The 19,737-nt window shown below is 46.2% G+C and overlaps 2 protein-coding genes across 4 annotated transcripts in view; one reads left to right on the top strand and one right to left on the bottom strand.

Annotated features, from left to right (window-relative positions):
- Positions 1 to 19,737, top strand: part of LOC149453441 (uncharacterized) — a 283,142-nt gene that overhangs the window by 163,423 nt on the left and 99,982 nt on the right. The gene's annotated exons all lie outside the window — the stretch shown is intronic.
- LOC149453448 (uncharacterized) lies at positions 5,607 to 19,562 on the bottom strand. 3 transcript variants are annotated; one of them, XM_089688499.1, is made up of 7 exons: positions 18,185 to 19,562; positions 9,939 to 10,071; positions 9,531 to 9,659; positions 9,321 to 9,444; positions 9,107 to 9,204; positions 8,870 to 8,978; positions 5,607 to 6,825 (listed from the first exon to the last, which is right to left on the bottom strand). In XM_089688499.1, exons 2-7 carry the CDS (start codon positions 10,014 to 10,016, stop codon positions 5,999 to 6,001), a joined length of 1,365 nt encoding a protein of 454 aa, XP_089544625.1. In that variant the 5' UTR covers positions 10,017 to 10,071; positions 18,185 to 19,562; the 3' UTR covers positions 5,607 to 5,998. The 3 variants fall into 3 exon arrangements, with proteins under 3 accessions (XP_089544625.1, XP_089544626.1, XP_089544624.1); XM_089688500.1 differs by lacking the exon at positions 18,185 to 19,562 and adding an exon at positions 13,784 to 13,885 and having other exon boundaries at positions 5,607 to 6,822; XM_089688498.1 differs by lacking the exon at positions 18,185 to 19,562 and adding an exon at positions 13,784 to 13,885.

The following is a 19,737-nucleotide window of genomic DNA, read 5'->3' on the forward strand; positions in this document are numbered from 1 at the left end:
TGTTGGCCTGTTGGGGTAAATTTTGTTGGTACAACAAGAGCCTAACCAGCAACTAGAAATGATGGCTCCTGCTAGGGTACTTTGCAGCTCTACAGGTTTAGACGCAAGGACTTGATGTGTTAGCCCCTTGTACCAACAAAATGTAGCCTAACAAGAACCCAACCAGCAACTAGAAATAATGGACCCAGTTTGGGTACTTCAAAGATTTACAGGTTTAGATACCAGGACTGGTTGCATCTTTCCATTGAGCTTGTTCGTACAAGAGTGCAACTAGAAATGATGGACAAAGCTTGGGTACTTTCAAGTTCTACAAGTTTAGATGCATGGACTGGTTGGGTGCCTTTGGGGCTAAATTTTGTTTGTACAAGTTCCAGAGTAGCAACTAGAAAGTATGGATCCCGCTAGGGTACTTTGGAGCTCTACAGGTTTTGGCCACTAGGATAAGTGTTGTTGGCCCAGTGGACCAGAGTTTTGTTGGTACGACAAGAGCCCAGCCAGCAACCAGTGATGATGGACCCAGCCTATGCACTTCAGAGCTCAGGGTTTGGAAGCTGGGACTGAATGTGTCTGCCCTTTAGGCAAAATTTTGTTCTTACAACAAGAGCCCAACCAGCAACTAAAAATGATGGACCTAGCTTGGGTACTTTGGAGTTCTACAAGTCTAGATGGAAGGACTGGTTTGGTTGGCCTAAATTTTGTTCTTACAACAAGAGCCTGACCAGCAAGTAGAAATGATGGACCCCACTACGGTACGTTGGAGCGCTACAGGTTTAGGCACAAGGACTGGTTGTGTTGGTCCCTTGTACAACAAAATTTAGCCCAAACAAGAGCCTAGCCAGCAACTAGAAATGATGGACCCAGCTTGGGTACTTTGATGTTCTACAGGTTTGGCCACTAGGACTAGTTGTGATTACCCAGAAGTTTGTTGGTACAACAAGAGCCCAACCAGTAACTAGTGATGATGGACCCAGCTTATGTACTTCAGATCTCTACAGGTTTGGACACCAGGACTGAATGTGTTGGTCTAGTGGACTAAATTTTGTTGGTACAAGAGCCCAACCAGCAACCCAGCTTTGGTATTTTAGAGCTCTGTAGGTTTAGATAATGCCAGGACTGTTTGTGTTGGCCCCGTGAGCTAAAGTTTATTCTTGCACAATTTTGCCTACCATGGCAATTGGCTCTTTTGACCAAATGTCATAGTTACCGAAAAAAAAAGATGTATGATCTTTGAATCTCACAACAGGACCATAATAACTGAAGTCCATTGCTTCTATAAACGTGTATACCTCCGTAATTATATATTTTGGATGCCCCATCAAAAAAGTTTTAGGAGAAAACACGTTCTCTCACAAGACAGAGCTGGTACCTTGGTCTAGATAAGCCAGTTGACGTTTCCATCCAAAGTACTGACATATGGGTACACTCACTACAAACCCTATATAGGTTCCTGCAACATCACAAATAATGGCGCAAAGTATTAAAGGGTTACTCCATTTAGTGGAGCAGGGTGTGTTGTGGTAATCATGTCAAATGTGTGCCTCTAGACCCGGGGTCTCCAAAATTTCTAAACAAAGGGCCAGTTTACTGTCCTCCAGACTTTAGGGGGGGCTGGACTGTGGCCAGTGGAAGTAGAAATTGTCCTGGTGTCAGTGGGAGTAAACAATGCTTCTTTGGTATTAGGGGGAGGAAAAGCACCCTGTCGTTGGTGTCAAAGGGAGGAATAGTGTCCTATGCTTGGTAATAGTGGAAGCAATAGTGCTTTATCATTGGTGTCAGTGGCAACAATAGTGCCTCGTCATTGGTGACAGTGGGAATAGTGCCCCATCATTGGTGTCAGTGGAAGAAATCGTGCCCCATAATTAGTACAAGTGGAATAAATAGTGCCCCATCATTGGTATCAGTGGGAGGAATCGTGCTCCATCATTGGTACCAGTGGAATAAATAGTGCCCCATCATTGGTGTCAGTGGGAAGATTAGTGCCCCATCCTTGGTATCAGTGGGAGGAATTGTGTCCTTTCATTGGTGTCAGTGGGAGGAATACTGTCCCATCATTGGTGTCAGTGGGAGGAATACTGTCCCATCATTGGTGTCAGTGGGAGGAATACTGTCCCATCATTGATGTCAGTGGGAGAAATAGTGCCCATCACTGGTGTCAGTGGGAGGAATAGTGCCCCATCACTAATGTCTGGGAGGAATAATGTCCTATGATTGGTAAAAGTGGGAGGAATAGTGTCCTATGCTTGGTAATAGTGGAAGGAATTGTGCCCCATCATTGGAATCAGTGGGAGGAATAGTGCCCCAATGATTGGTGTCAGTGGGAGGAAAAGTGCCCCATCACTGGTGTCAGTGGGAGGAATAGTGCCCCATCACTGGTGCCAGTTCGAGGAATAGTGCCCCATCACTGGTATCAGTGGGAGGAATAGTGCCCCAATGATTGGTGTCAGTGGGAGGAAAAAAGCCCCATCACTGGTGTCAGTGGGAGGAATAGTGCCCCATCATTGGTGTCATTGGGAGGATTAGTGTCCTATGCTTGGTAATAGTATGAGGAATAGTGCCCCATCATTGGTGTCAATAGGTGAAATAGTGCCTCCTTGCTGATGTCAGTAGCAGGAATTATGCCCCATTGTTGGTGTCAGTGGGAGATATAGTGTCTTGTATCTGTGGGAGAAGAAGTCCCCCAAGGGCTGCAGTTTAGAGACCACTGCTCTAGACTGACACGAGTTGGTTCAAGCAACGTCTAGATCCATCCAGCCAAATACTTAATCTTCTGCTGGGTGTCAAACCCAAAAGATATAATGGGAAGCTTTTTATGACATATAGGGGGGACTGTGACATATATGAAGGACTCTGACGTGATGGCAGGACCTCTGACAGTATGGGGGGGACTCTCACATGATGAAGGAACCTTTGACATTATAGGGGTGACTCTCACATGATAGCAGGACCTCTGACATTATGGGGGTGACTCTCACGTGATAATGGGACCTCTGACATTATGGGGTTGACTCTCACATGATACTGGGACCTCTGACATTATGGGGGTGATTCTCACATGATGGTGGGACCTCTGACATTATGGGGGTAAATCTTACGTGATAGTGAGACCTCTGACAATATGGGGGTAACTCTTACATGATGGTGGGACCTCTGACAATATGGGGATGACTCTCACGTGATGCTGGGACTTCTGACAATATTGGGGTAACTCTTACGTGATAGTGGGACCTCTGACATTATGGAGGTGACTCTTACATGATAGTGGGACCTCTGACATTATGGGGGTGACTTTCAAGTGATAGCGGGACCTTTGACAATATGGGGGTGACTTATGTGATAGCCGGACCTGACATTATGGGGTTGACTCTCACATGATGGTGGGACCTCTAACATTATGGGGGTGACTTTCACCTGTTAGCGGGACCTCTGACAATAAGGGGGTGACTCTTACATGATGGTGGGACCTCTGACATTATGGGGGTGACTCACGTGATGGTGGGACCTCTGACATTATGGGGGTGACTTATATGATAGCGGGACCTTTGACATTATGGGGGTGACTTACGTGATGGCGGGACCTCTGACATTATGGAGGTGACTCTTACATGATGGTGGGACCTCTGACATTATGGGGGTGACTCTCACATGATAGTGGGACCTCTGACATTATGGGGGTGACTCTCACGTGATTGTGGGACCTCTGACATTATGGGGGTGACTCATGTGATAGCGGGACTTCTGACATTATGAGGGTGATTCTCACGTAATAGTGGAACCTCTGACAATATGGGGGTGACTCTTACATGATGGCAGGACCTCTGACATTATGGGGGTGACTCACGTGATGGTGGGACCTCTGACATTATGGGGGCGACGCTTACGTGATAGTGGGACCTCTGACATTATGGGGGTGATGCTCACGTGATAGTGGGACCTCTGACATTATGGGGTGACTCATGTGATGGTGGGACCTCTGACATTATGGGTGTGACGCTTACGTGATAGTGGGACCTCTGACATTATGGGGGTGATGCTCACGTGATAGTGGGACCTCTGACATTATGGGGGTGACGCTCACGTGATGTGGGACATTTGAATCTCTCTCGAGCCGTCCAAAGGTTTGGCAAGAAGTCGATGTTCAGAGTCACTCGGATCTGTGTGTAAAAGTCAGCTTGAGCTATTGAGGTATATAAACAATTGACTTTTCCAAGAGGGAAATGAGCCTTGAGCTCCACCTGCTGACAATGTTTCTTATGAGTTGAGCACCTTGTGAAACGAGAACACATGGATCTATTCAATCTGCCAAGAATCCCTTCTGACAAGTTTTCCTGACACCAAGAGGTAAAGAAAAAAAAAAAAAGATGACAGGGGAGGGAGCTCCAGCACACAGCCAGTGATTGCCAGCCTCAGCTCTGTTCCTGTCTGCTGTGTGTGCAATACAATAAATGTTTGCTTTTGGGGTTAATACTTCTTTAATCCTGGCTCTTTTCCCATCTACCTTTATGTGTTCCGGCTCCTCCTGATACATACTTCATACTATAAGACACAAAATAATTCCAATAGAGATAGTGGGAGTCCCGCATATTGAGCACAGCAAGTGTACAAACCCAGGAACTCAGCACAGGGATGGTGGGAACCCCTCATAATGGGCACAGTGGGTGTACAGACCCGGGAATTCAGAACAGGGATGGTGGGAACCCCTCATAATGGGCACAGCGGGTGTACAGACCCGGGAACTCGGCACAGGGATGGTGGGAACCCCTCGTAATGGCCATAGCGGGTGTACAGACCCGGGAACTTGGCACAGGGATGGTGGGAACCCCTCATAATGGGCACCTTGGCACAGGGATGGTGGGAACCCCTCATAAGTGGCACAGCAGGTGTACAGACCTGGGAACTTGGCACAGGGATGGTGGGAACCCCTCATAAGGGGCACAGCAGGTGTACAAACCCAGGAACTCAGCACAGGGATGGTGGGAACCCCTCATAATGGGCACAGCCAGCGTACAGACCCGGGAACTCATCACAGGGATGGTGGGAACCCCTCATAATGGGCACAGCCAGCGTACAGACCCGGGAACTCAGCACAGGGATGGTGGGAACCCCTCATAATGGGCACAGCAGGTGTACAGACCAGGGAACTCAGCACAGGGATGGTGGGAACCCCTCATAATGGGCACAGCGGGTGTACAGACCCGGGAACTCAGCACAGGGATGCTGGGAATCCCTCATAATGGGCACACCGGGCGTACAGACCCGGGAACTCACAGGGATGGTGGGAACCCCTCATAATGGGCAGAGCAGGTGTACAGACCCAGGAACTCATCACAGGGATGGTGGGAATCACTCATAATGGGCACAGCAAGTGTACAAACCCAGGAACTCAGCACAGGGATGGTGGGAACCTCTCATAATGGGCACAGCAAGTGTACAAACCCAGGAACTCAGCACAGGGATGGTGGGACCCCCTCATAATGGGCACAGCAGGTGTACAAAGCAGGAAATTCACACGTACATATAATGGAGTTTAGGACAATCGCTGTGACTCTGGAGAGAGGCTGTTGAGGGAACATTTACCGGCTCGGGGCACCACGTATAGTAGACATAGCTGATAACATTAGATTTTATTCCATCAGATGGTGGTCACAGCACACAATATACAATATTCTACATGAGATTTATTACACAGAGATCTACACTGAGCTCTAGAGGGATCTCAACTCTCCTTTCTGCCTCCAATCCCAAACAAAACAGCCTCCTTTGTGCAACCGTCATGAGATGATGGACCAACAATGAGGAGACTCTGGGTTGGGTTGGAAGACTACACACTGAAGTCCTGCCTGCCAACCCGTAGACCGCATCCCTGGTGGGTATTGTACCTACCTGGCCGCCATATTGGGTGTGATAAACCAAGACTGGAGACTGGGTTCATGCACGGTGCAGATACCTCAAAACCTGCACTTGGGGAGGTCACGTTCCACCCATGAAGATGTATCAAAACTTATATAATTATTGTACTGACTTCTTTCATATGAATTCTCTGATGTCTATCAATACCGGACTTCTGTGCAAAACCCTTGCCGCAATAGAGGCAGGAGTAGGGCCGCTCGCCGGTGTGGATCCTGAGGTGCTTGACGAGAGTCGAGCGGTGGGTAAAACGCTTCTCACACTCGGTGCATGGGTACGGCTTCTCACCGGTGTGTGACCTGTAGTGCACAACGAGGTTGGACTTGTTGGTAAAGCATTTACCGCACTCAGAGCACTGGTTCTCACAGTTCCCGGCATGAATGCTCTCGTGGTGGAACAGGTAGCACCTTCGGCTGAAGCGTTTCCCGCACTCAGAGCAGGCAAATCTCTTCGCCTTGCTGTTACCCTCCCTAAGCTGACCGAGCTCCGGCTTTAGCGAGAGGAGTTTCTGACACTCGCAGCAAGTAAACGGCTCAACGGCTGTGCTCGTCCTTTGAGGTCCACCAAAGATGTGCTGTAGAACAAAAGTCTTCCCGCATTCGGAACATGGATATATTCTGTTTTTATCTGTATATGCTGTATGAAGTGTCATTGCATCTGTAGTGTCTGGAGGAGCCTCATCAGGGCTAGAAGGTTCGGGGGTTCCACTGCCACTGGAATGTTCTGGCTGGTTGTGTTTGAAAGTAGTGTCTGGATTTCTGGTTGAAGAACCCTCAGGATCTTGATGTCCAAGAAGTCCTGGAAGAATATCTTCCATATTTTCCATTGTAGAGTCTTGCCTGAGGCTGGTAACTTCTAGGTCACAATGTGGAGATGAAATAAGGGGTTCAACCATGGTTTTCCTGACAATGTGTCCATCTGCTGGGGGTGAACACAATATATATGAGGACAAAGATATTCTGCTGAGAAATACTTATGGTTTGGAGCACAGAACATTTGAGCAACAAGCCACCTATCTAGGTTAGAAGTCTATTATAAGTATGTCACATCCAGGGACGGACTGACAACTCATGGGGCCCCCGGGCAATAGGGGATCATGGGACTCCTGTGTCCTTGCCCATACTTAAACCACACCCAAAAAAGTCTATGAACGGTACCAGGGGCATCTCATGGGGCCCCCTTCTGACCCCAGGCCCTCGGGCAGTGCCCGAGTTCCCAAATGGTCAGTCCACCCCTGGTCACATCTCAGATGGCTTTACTCGAAGTTTAATATACAAAGTAGACCTATTTACTCCACAAGCTCCTGTAGACGTGGATTCACTAGATGTTGGTAACCCTTGGTGGCACTGCCATTGATTAAACTAAACCTTGGCAATATTTAACATTTGAGAACACTTGAGGTTGAGAACAAGGTAAACCTCTTCATTAGATTAAGGACAAGATCACAGAAAACTCCAAAGTAGAAAGGGACAGTACCGTGAACTAAGAGATATAAAGAAGCCCAAGGCATGGTGCCCACCAGACTTCATCTGAATCTGAAATATCAATTTTGGTTTAACTTGCCCATTTGGCTCGAAAACTGAGGTTCGAAGAATTATTACTCTTAGGACTCCAACTCTGCAATCTAAAGCAGGGTTTCTTAACCAGGGTTCCATGAAACCTTGAGGTTCCTCCAGAGGCTAGGAGTTCCTTAAGCGAAAAGGAACTTCTGCCTCTCAGATAAGTTCCCACTAACACCATTGATCTGTTTATCTGTTAGGGGGTAATTCTTCCCAATTCCCACAAGAGTAGGGGACATTCTTCCCATTGACCATCACACTAATGTATTAGGAATTGTAGATATAGTCATTATTAGCAAGGGTTCCCTGGGATCAGAAAGTTATTTCAAGGGTTCATCTGTGTTGAAACGGTTGAGATAGGCTGATCTAAAGCAGTGCCCTTTGCTAGCCTTTATCTGGCCTTCTTACAAACTTTGAAATAGAAATCACCGAGCTGTGTAGTCATCATTCTGTTGGTCAATAGAGTTCTTCTGGCTTAAGGACTGTAACATAAACTGCCTTCCTCAACCACATCTACGGCAAGATGGAGGTCCAAGGGCCTGAAAAGCTATAAAAGGGAACTAAAAACCTTATGGCAGAGGCTCATTTCCATTTGAGGAAAGTCCCACAAGATACCCCAAAATAACTAGAGCCCGTCTGAGGAACAGAAGGCTCGTACTATGGACAAGGCAGTCTTTCTGGCACTGACTTTGGACAATGTCTCAGAGGAAAAATGTTGAGGACATCCCATTTTCTGAGAGGCTATAAAAAGGAACTAAAACCCTTATGGCAAAGGCTCATTTCCATTTGAGGAAAGTCCCACAAGGTACCCCAAAATAACTAGAGCCTGAGGAACAGAAGGCTCGCACTATGGACAAGGCAGTCTTTCTGGCACTGACTTTGGACAATGTCTCAAAGGAAAAATGTTGAGGACATCCCATTTTCTGAGAGGCTATAAAAAGGAACTAAAACCCTTATGGAAAAGGATCATTTCCACTTATAGAATTTCTCACAAGTTACCCAAAAATAACCAAAGATCATCTGCGGAACAAAAGGTTCGAACTATGGACAAGGCAGTCTTTCTATTATTGACATCGGACAATGTCTGAAAGGAAAAATGTTGAGGACATCCAAGAATGAAGACAAATTATACGATTATGTAGAAAAGGAAATTCGTGATTCCTGGGACAAATGCTAGGAGATGTACTATGTTGGATGACTTCATCCACACTAAAAGGGATTTCCCTACAATACCAAATAATGGGGTATTACCATTACTCTGTTGGAGGTTCCTGAAGTAGAAATGCAACTACAAAAAAAGAGACCTTACAAAAAAGCCACCACTGAGGATGAGGAAAGAGAACAGACTGGTGTCAAGACAGAACAAAGAATCTGGATGATGTCTCTATTTAGTGTTGACTGTTCACCTGTACTGATCTCTGGAGGGTGTTCCTCCTCCATACATGACTCATCATCCTTCATATTTATCTCTTCTTCCTCTATGTCTTCTTCTTTAATATTTATAAGGATTTCACCCTAGAAGGAGACAGCTGAGTTTAGCCTTCTTTCATTTGAAAATGTTGCTTCAAAGGGAGAATTACTATTATGGAACATGAGCTCCTCCACATTGGCACTCCAATGGGGAGACCTTTAGTTTTGCCTACCTGATATTGGCATGGGATGGTGTGATCTTCCTGTGTGGAATCCCGGGAATACAGAGGACAGGGACATCTCTCTGGTGGGTTCCCATTACTGGATCCATCTGTAGGAAACACACACACTGACTGAATCCATTGTTTCTATGTGTTTATCAGATGATGGGGGATCTAGGTGGACCCTCCGTACCACTCTCTCCTTTAAAATAAAGTCTCCTCTTACCCAGTGATATGAGGGGCGGCTGATTGTCCATCATGACGTCCTTGTAGAGGTCCTTGTGTCCTTCCAAATACTCCCACTCCTCCATGGAGAAATAGACAGTGACATCCTGACACCTTATAGGAACCTGACACACACAATGATACAGTCACCATCCAGACACATCCCTTGTCTGTTACTAGAGAATGTCCCAGAATTCCCAGCACCGCTCACCTCACTAGATAGCAGCTCAGTGATCTTCTTGGTGGCTTCTAGAATCTTCTCCTCACTTTGCTTTCCAGGTATCAAAAGTGAAGGCACCGTGATGGTCATACGATCACCAGATTTCACATCGGGGAAACTCTACATTAATGGGACAACAATATCATGTTAGTAAGTGTGACCTCCCAAAATCCCCCTCACCTCTCTGGTCAGGTCTATAGTTTATTAATAGAAATAAGAGTGATGTCATGTGACCTTCCAGAATCCTCCTCACCTCTCCGGTCAGGTCTGTGTTTTATTAATAGAGATGAGAGTGATGTCATGTGACCTCCCAGAATCCTCCTCACCTCTCCGGTCAAGTCTATGTTTTATTAATAGAGATGAGAGTGACGCCATGTGACCTCCCAGAATCCTCCTCACCTCTCCGGTCAGCAGGTAGACGATCTCCAGGGTTAGGTCGAATATCCTCTTGGTTATCTGGTTCCTGTCCATCCTCATTGGGTTAGTTGATGAGACGAAAGTGGTGCTACGATGTCATGTGCTTTGTAAGGCACTAGAATAATATAAAACATTAACAATAACAAAGCTGAATGAGCATTAGGCATAAGGAGCTCAACCCGCCCCCTTTAATCTGGAGGAATATTATGGAGCTCTTCTTTTTTTGGTTTCCACCATGACCACATCTAATAACATCACACGGGTTCCATCTCCCTTTCACCTGGTTTACACTTCTCGCCTTCCATTGTATCCATTTCACAAGACTTTCCACCATTCCCTAGTTCACCGAAACTTCCTTTCTACTTTGTACATGACAAATCTCTGACAAGGATTCTCATATTCCCATCTACATCCACCAATGGAATGGACGGAAGATGCCTTCCTTCCAGCCTTGATACGACCTCTGGGAGTCCAGCGCACCTTACGTTACCATACCTCCCTACATCCAGACCTATAGTGTTTATTTCCAATCCCCGACAAATGGCAATCAGCCTTTTCTGACAAGGATCTTCATATTCCCATCTACATCCACCAATGGAATGGATGGAGGATGCCTTCCTTCCAGCCTTTATACAGTTGCAAGAAAAAGTATGTGAACCCCTTGGGATTACGTGGAGTTTTGCATGAATTGGGCATAAAATGTGCTCTGAACGTCATCTAACAAACAAGAGATCCCTGTGCTCAAATCCATACAGCTAGTGCATGCATTTATCCATCAGGTGCTAAAGGGGTGTAACCACATTAACTCTAGAAATTCTGAAGGACCCTCTGCACACTGGTATATACCCTTTCAAGCAAACTATGCAATAAATAGGGATATTTGGTTCACACATATTGCAATACATGCTTAAGCTGGCCAACTGCGTCAAAGTAATCCCTCTATGGCCAGTCCTACTCTGCCCTGCCTACGCAAGTGCTACTGTGGACACAATGCTAGCATAGGGGAAAAGACACAATGGGGAGAGCTACAAGGTTCAGGTCTGGCTACTGACCCAACAATACAACAAACAAGAGATCCCTGTGCTCAAATCCATACAGCTAGTGCATGCATTTATCCATCAGGTGCTAAAGGGGTGTAACCACATTAACTCTAGAAATTCTGAAGGACCCTCTGCACACTGGTATATACCCTTTCAAGCAAACTATGCAATAAATAGGGATATTTGGTTGACACATATTGCAATACATGCTTAAGCTGGCCAACTGCGTCAAAGTAATCCCTCTATGGCCAGTCCTACTCTAGCATTGTGTCCACAGTAGCACTTGCGTAGGCAGGGCAGAGTTGCTTGAAAGGGTATATACCAGTGTGCAGAGGGTCCTTCAAAATTTCTAGAGTTAATGTGGTTACACCCCTTTAGCACCTGATGGATAAATGCATGCACTAGCTGTATGGATTTGAGCACAGGGATCTCTTGTTTGTTGTATTGTTGGGTCAGTAGCCAGACCTGAACCTTGTAACTCTCCCCATTGTGTCTTTTCCCCTATGCTAGCATTGTGTCCACAGTAGCACTTGCGTAGGCAGGGCAGAGTAGGACTGGCCATAGAGGGATTACTTTGACGCAGTTGGCCAGCTTAAGCATGTATTGCAATATGTGTGAACCAAATATCCCTATTTATTGCATAGTTTGCTTGAAAGGGTATATACCAGTGTGCAGAGGGTCCTTCAGAATTTCTGAACGTCATCTAAGTCACAACAATAGAAGAACACAGTCTGCTGAACATAATACTACACAAACATTAGATGTTGCCATGGTTTAATTGCACATAACATGTAAACATTCACAGTGCAGGGAGGAAAAAGTATGTGAGGCCCTAGCTTAATGACTTCTCCCAGAGCTAATTGGAGCCAGGAGTGAGCCAACCTTGACTCCAATCAGTTTGATGATATTGGATGTGTTGCGGACAGCTGTCCTGCCCTTAAAAAACACACACCTGTTTTGGGTTTACTGGTTTCAAGAAGCACTGTCTGATGTGAACCATGCCTCGCAGAAAAGAGCTCTCAGAAGACCTACGATCAAGAATTGTTGACTTGCATGAAGCTGGAAAGGGTTACACAAGTATCTCCAAAAGCCTTGATGTTCATGTGTCCACGGTAAGACAGACTGTCTACAAATGGAGAATGTTTAGCACTGTTGCTATGCTCCCTAGGCGTGGTCGTCCTGTAAAAATGACTGCAAGAGCACAGCGCAGAATGCTGCATGAGGTAAAGAAGAATCCCAGAGTGTCAGCTAAAGACCTACAGAAATCTCTGGCACATGCTTACATTTTTGTTGACACATCTACAATAAGGAAAACATTAAACAAGAATGGAGTACATGGGAGGACACCACAGAGGAAGCCATTGCTGTCCAAAAAGAATATTGCAGCACGTTTGAAGTTTGCAAAAGAGCACCTGGATGTTTCACAGCACTACTGGCAAAATATACTGTGGACAGATGAAACCAAGATTGAGTTGTTTGGGAAGAACACACAACACTATGTGTGGAGAAAAAAAGGCACAGCACACCAACATCAAAACCTCATCCCCACTGTAAAACATTGCAGAGGGAGCATCATGGTTTGGGGCTGCTTTGCTGCCTCAGGGCCTGGACGGATTGTTGTCATTGATGGGAAAATGAATTCCAGAGTTTATCAAGACATTTTGCAGGAAAACGTACGACCATCTGTCCGCCAACTGAAGCTCCGCAGAGGATGGGTGATGCAACAGGACAATGACCCAAAGCATACAAGTAATTCAACAAAACAATGGCTGCAACAGCACAGAATAAGCCTTCTGGAGTGGCCCAGTCAGAGTCCTGACCTCAACCTGATTGAAATGCTGTGGCATGACCTTAAGAGAGCGATTCACACCAGACATCCCAAGAATATTGCTACACTGATACAGTTTTGTGAAGAGGAGTGGTCCAAAATTACTCCAGATCGTTGTGCAGGTCTGATCTGCAACTACAGGAAACGTTTGGTTGAGGTTATTGCTGCCAAAGGAGGGTCAACCAGTTATTAAGTCCAAAGGTTCACATACTTTTTCCTCCCTGCACTGTGAATGTTTACATGTTATGTGCAATTAAACTATGGCAACATCTAATGTTTGTGTAGTATTATGTTCAGCAGACTGTGTTCTTCTATTGTTGTGACTTAGATGACGTTCAGAGCACATTTTATGCCCAATTCATGCAAAACTCCACGTAATCCCAAGGGGTTCACATACTTTTTCTTGCAACTGTATGACCTCTGGGAGTCCAGCGCACCTTACGTTACCATACCTCCCTACATCCAGACCTATAGTATTTTTTTTCCAATCCCCGACAAAATGTTAATCAGCCTTCTCTGACAAGGATCCTCATATTCCCATCTTCATCCACCAATGGAATGGACGGAGGATGCCTTCCTTCCAGCCATGATACGATCTCTGGGAGTCCAGCGCACCTTACGTTACCATACCTCCCTACATCCAGACCTATAGTGTTTATTTCCAATCCCCGACAAAACGTCAATCAGCCTTTCATATTCCCCAATGACCTGCCCGTAGGGTTCATGGACCTTGACGTACAGAATATGCAAACTCCCCCCGAGCGGGGCTCAGAGGAAAACAGGTGAAAATCAAAAGCAGCAAGAGTGAGGTTGATTGCGCTATCAATAATGAGATTGGTGATGCTATTCATTTAAGTATTAGTAATAATGACAAAAATAATATCAGATCTCTAAATCCATGCGGAAAATGTCAAATGCTACATAACTTAGTAAAAATATGATCAACCAGGAAATGTTACCTCTTGCAGGAGCTTCTCATTTTTCTGACTCTGCACAGCAACCTAACACTGACCAAAGCAGGAAGCAAAGGATTCTGGTAGGCAAACCTGCACAGAAAGAACTGTCCTTTTTTTGGACTACGAAAAAATGGCCACGAACTTGTGATTGGTAGCAGTGTAACGCCAGTACTATGCGCAGTTTTGATGTGAGGGGAATAGGGAAATAGACATGGCGTTCTGTTGTATCTGACTTTCCCCTGTTCCTGAAGGAGCATAATGAGAGGTCCAGAGTCGCCTGTGGAATACATAAACAGTCACCTGTGGACTACATAAAAATGGCCTCAATGCCCCCTGCACTGAAGACACATTTCTCTGCAGCCTTTAGTAACAGTCTCCTCCCATTATCTCTATGTCTAGGACTTCAGACAGTGGGAATTCATGAGTGTTTGGTGGCCATTACAAGCGTGGGCAACGAAAGAGGGCATGCTTGATAAAGCGGCCATAATAGATGAGGGCGTGAATTCTGAAGCCTCCATGTTGGATGAGGGCAATGGACACAAAACTATGGCATCTTCAAAGTAAGAAATCCATGCTGTGTTTGGGACATGCCACCTTATGCTGGCCACACACACAACAATATTAAAGTATAACTGAAGATTAAACTTTTTTTTTTTAGTTTTGGATAGAGTGGAGAGGGATTAGAAGCCCTGTCAGGTTTTTATTGCTGTCTTTGTCCCCGATAGGGAGATTCACCCCTTCTGTTTGTCCTGATGACTGCTATCACTGAAAGTAATGTATAAGAAAATCTCCGGCACAGCCCACAAGACATAACAAATTTTGCTAGAGGACAAATCCCGCAGAGTTTGGGCAGTGACGTCATCGCGCGCAGTTGCAGTCTAGAGCGGTGTGCAATCTGTGGACTGACTGACTTTAACGTCTGTTACCGGTTGGAACTTGTAAGTGCGCAGTCTGTGTATTAAGGCCAATTCACACCAGTGCATTGATCTGCATTTTAGCGCAGCTGTACAAACGCACATCAACAGAAGGACATCTGAAAAACAATAATTTCCAAAGTGTCCTGTTCACACCATAACACTGCGCATGCATGTCAAGGGACATAAAAATGTATGTAAATTTTTTTTTTTTGCATGTATCAATTGTGATTGCAGCTACCATATGATGATACTAAGTGGCCAGATATAAACAAAAACACACCTAAAATTTAAAAAAAAAAAAAAATCATTTACTTTCTGCTATAAAACATATCCAATTAAAAAAAATCGAATTTCTTTGTAAATTTTGGACAAAATATATTCTGCTACATGCTTTTGATTTAAAAAAAAGGGCTATATTGATTGGTTTGTGTGAAAGTTATAGCGTCTAAAGACTATGGGATATATACTGGAATTTTTTTTCCTCTATACTACTAATGGCAGCTACTGTATTTATAACGGGGCTACAGGAGTGTGGTGGGAAATCTGCCACTAACTGCCACTGACTAACTGCCGATCACATCTCCAGTGACATTAATACAGTGATCAGAGATAATACTATACACCAATGGCGTCCTGAGGCAGGTGCGGGGGGTGCAGTCTGCACCAGGTGACACCGACCACACGGGGTGACACCGGACCCGCTCCACAAGAAGGTAAGTTGTAAAGCAAGCCGACGATCACCGCAGGATGGATCCGATCCATCTTTCGGGGATCGTCGGCCTTCTTTACAACTTAAGTTTTCTTAGAGCGGGTCCATCATCACCCCGTGCATTCAGCGTCAACCCGTGCGGACAGCACCCCCCTGCACCTGCCGCGAGACGCCACCGGCATGCAACCTATACAGGGTGACACCGGACCCGCTCCAAGAAAAGGTAAGTTGTAAAGGAAGCTGATGATCCCCGCAGGATGGATCGGATCTGCGGATTGAGCATAATGGATCGGAGTCCGATCCATTATGCTCAATCCGCAGATCCGGTCAATTCTGCAGGGATCGTCGGAGTGGGTGTCACCAAGTGTTACCGCACCGGGTGACACCAACCCTAGGGATGCCCCTGCTATACACTGTACTAATGACACTGGATGGGAAGGGGTTAACATCTAGGGCGATCAAGAGGTTAAATGTGTGCCCAATTGTGTGTTTTACTAAGAGATCAGTTGACCACTCCCTGTGTACACAGCTCTGTGTTAAATGTCAACACAGAGCTCTGGGCTGTGATTGAACACAGCCGATCAACAGTTCCCGGCTGTGAATCCTTGGCCTGGACTTGCTGATAGGCTCCTGCTGTGTACAATCACAGCAGGTGCCGGTGGGGGGGGGGGTGCGATCCACGCGTGTACCCTAAACCCGGAAGTAAGCAGTGACATACCCGTACGGTGTTTTGCCTACAGCGGCCACCCATCTGTTTTACAATGCGGGTGGGCGGCCATAAAATGGATGTGTAGCCTCCCTCTTTTTTCGCAGCTATAGCACCCTTCACTCTTCTGGGAAGACTTTCCTCAGGATTTTGGAGAGTGTTTGTGGGAATTCTGCCCATTCATGTCAGATCAGGTACTAGTGTTGGATGAGAAGACCTGGCTCACCATTGGGATTCCAACTCATCCCAAAGGTGTTCAGTAGGGTTGAGGTCAGGGCTCTATTCTGGTCACTCAAGTTCCTCCAAATCAGGCTCTTCATACCATGTCTTCATTGAGCTGGCTTTGTACAGAGCGACACAGTCATGGTAGAACAGAAGACCTTTCCCAAAGATCCTGTTCTTCAGCACCAAACTCATCTGACATTCTTTATTCACTTGGCTTTGTACAGAGTGTCACAGTCTTGGTGGAGCAGAAGAAGACCTTTCCCAAAGATCCTGTTCCTCAGCACCAAACTCATCTGACCATATCTTTATTCACTTGGCTTTGGACAGAGTGGCACAGTCTTGGTGGAACAGAAGAGGACCTTTACCAAAGATCCTGTTCTTTGGCACCAAACTCATCTGACCATATCTTTATTCACTTGGCTTTGGACAAAACGGCACAGTCTTGGTGGAACAGAAGAGGACCTTTTCCAAAGATCCTTTTCCTCAGCACCAAACTCATCTGACCATATCTTTATTCGGTTGGCCTTGTACAGAGTGGCACACTCTTGGTGGAACAGAAGAGGACCTTTCCCAAAGATCCTGTTCCTCAGCATCAAACCCATCTGACCATATCTTTATTTGGTTGGCTTTGTACAGAGTGGCACACTCTTGGTGGAACAGAAGAGGACCTTTCCCAAAGATCCTGTTCCTCAACACCAAACTCATCTGACCATATCTTTATTCACTTGGCTTTGGACAGAGTGGCACAGTCTTGGTGGAACAGAAGAGGACCTTTACCAAAGATCCTGTTCTTTGGCACCAAACTCATCTGACCATATCTTTATTCACTTGGCTTTGGACAAAACGGCACAGTCTTGGTGGAACAGAAGAGGACCTTTTCCAAAGATCCTTTTCCTCAGCACCAAACTCATCTGACCATATCTTTATTCGGTTGGCCTTGTACAGAGTGGCACACTCTTGGTGGAACAGAAGAGGACCTTTCCCAAAGATCCTGTTCCTCAGCATCAAACCCATCTGACCATATCTTTATTTGGTTGGCTTTGTACAGAGTGGCACACTCTTGGTGGAACAGAAGAGGACCTTTCCCAAAGATCCTGTTCCTCAACACCAAGCTCATCTGACCATATCTTTATTATTATACAGTATTTATATAGCGCTAAAAAGGTTTGCTCAGCGCTGTACATTATAGTGGGGGACAGAACATGAGACAATACAGTAACAAAACAGAACATGAGGGATTCAAGGGTCCTGCTCTTTCGAGCTTACAATCTAGGAGGGAGGGAATAGTGGTACAGGAGGAAGTGGCTGTGGGGGATGGAGTGGTGGGAGGAGAGGAGGAGATCGGCTGTTAGGTGAGGGCGGGGTAGGCTTCCCTGAAGAGATGGGTTTTCAGGGTGTGTCTAAAGGTGAGGACGGTAGGTGACAGTCTGTTGGATTGGGGTAGTGAGTTTGAGGATGGGGGAAGTCCTGGAGAAGTCCTGCAGTCGGGCGTGGGAGGTGGAGACCAGGGAGCTAGAAAGTAGGAGGTCTTGTGAGGAGCGAAGATTACGGGTAGGGTGGTATTTGGGTATCAGGTCGGTGAGGTAGTTTGGGGCAGCATTATGAATGGCTTTGTACGTCAATGTTAGTAGTTTGAATTTAATGCGTTTGGCAATCAGGAGCCAGTGAAGGGAATGACAGAGGGGGGTGGCAGAAGCAGAGCGGTTGGTGAGGTGGATGAGTCTGGCCGCTGAGTTCAGGATAGACTGAAGAGGGGATAGTCTAAGATGAGGTAGGCCGGTGAGAATGGAGTTTATTTACTTGGCTTTGTATAGAGTGGCACATTTATTGGTGGAACAGAAGAATACCTTTCCCAAAGATCCTGTTCCTCACCACCAAACTTATCTGACCATATCTTTATTCACTTGACTATGGACAGAGTGGCACAGTCTTGGTGGAACAGAAAAGGGCCTTCCCCAAATGGATAAGCACAGTTGTTCGTCGTCTTTGTATGATGCAGCATTAACAGTAGCCTTCACTGGAAACACCTGAACTCCTATGATCAATATTAGCAATATTAGCATGCTCCGACACCTTGACACCTGAGAGGGGGAGGAGACAGGAAAGACAAGCAAAGTCAAAAACTGGACTCTGCAGCCCATTAATGCTGCTAGGGTGAAGTGCTAACCACTTAGCCACTGCGCTGCCCAGGGGCGGACTGACCATTTGGAAACTCGGGCACTGCCTGAGGGCCCGGGGTCAGTAGGGGGCCCCATGAGATGCCCCTGGTACCTTTTTCATAGGCTTTTTTGAGTTTGGGCAAGGACACAGGGGCCCCATGATCCCCTATTGCCCAGGGACCCCATAAGTTGTCAGTCTGCCCCTGGTGCTGCCCATCATCTGTATATGTGGAAATTGAAAATTCTGGCAATAATTACATTGTCTAAAAATACTGTACAGTATATAAACACACACACACACACACACACTATAAAAGGCTTTTTTGAGCGGGAATGCAAGGGGCCACAGATACAGTGCCTCCATCACTAAATGTATGTAATGGCAAGGGTAATTGGGGTGTACTGGCTCACTGGGGGGCATAATATTACCAGATGGATCTACTGTTGTAGGGGGCGGCAGTTATATGTTGCTTGGGGGGGGGTCTACTGTTGAGATGGAGGGGATCTATTGTTGCTAGGGTGAACTTATTGGGGAATCTGTGGTTTTGGGGGGTATTTTGTTGCTGGGGTGATTTATTGTCTCTGGGAAGGATCTATTATTGCAGGGAGGAATCTGTCATCACTGGGAGTGAGTCTATTATTGCTGGTGAAGATCTATTGTTGCTAAGGGATCTATTGCTGCTGGGGGATATATTGTTGATGGAGAGGATCTAATGTTACTGGGAGGTCTATTGTTGCTGGTGGGCGATCTATTGTTGCCAGGAATATTTTGTTGCTGAGGGGGTCTATTGTTGCTGGGGAGGATCCATTGCTGCAGGGGACATCTACTGTTGCTGGGGGGAATCTATTGTTTTTTTGGAGGGTCTATGGTTGCTGGGGGGATCTATTGCTACCAGTTATTGTTGCCGTAGGGGATCTATTGTTGATTAGGAGGATCTACTGTTGCTGGTAAAGGGGATCCAATTTACTGCCTTTCATGCATATTACTGCAAATTGATATTTGGGTGTGTATTCTCTAAAAAGGGTGGTACTGGGAGGTGGGTAGGGGCAAAGACAAGGGTTGATTTGGGGGGGCATATCTGCACCTATTCCCTGGAGAGAGAGAGGGAGAAAGAGGGAGGGAGAGAGAAAGGGGGGGGAGAGAGAGGGAGGGAGAGAGAGAGAAAAGGAGGGGGAGAAAGGGAGGGGGAGAGAGGGGGAGAGAGAAAGGGAGGGGAGAGGGAGAGAGAAAGGGAGGGGGG

Source organism: Staurois parvus, unplaced genomic scaffold, assembly GCF_062004578.1.
Source record: "Staurois parvus isolate SC_StPar_1 unplaced genomic scaffold, SC_StPar_1.0 ptg000449l, whole genome shotgun sequence".
NCBI lineage: Eukaryota > Metazoa > Chordata > Amphibia > Anura > Ranidae > Staurois > Staurois parvus.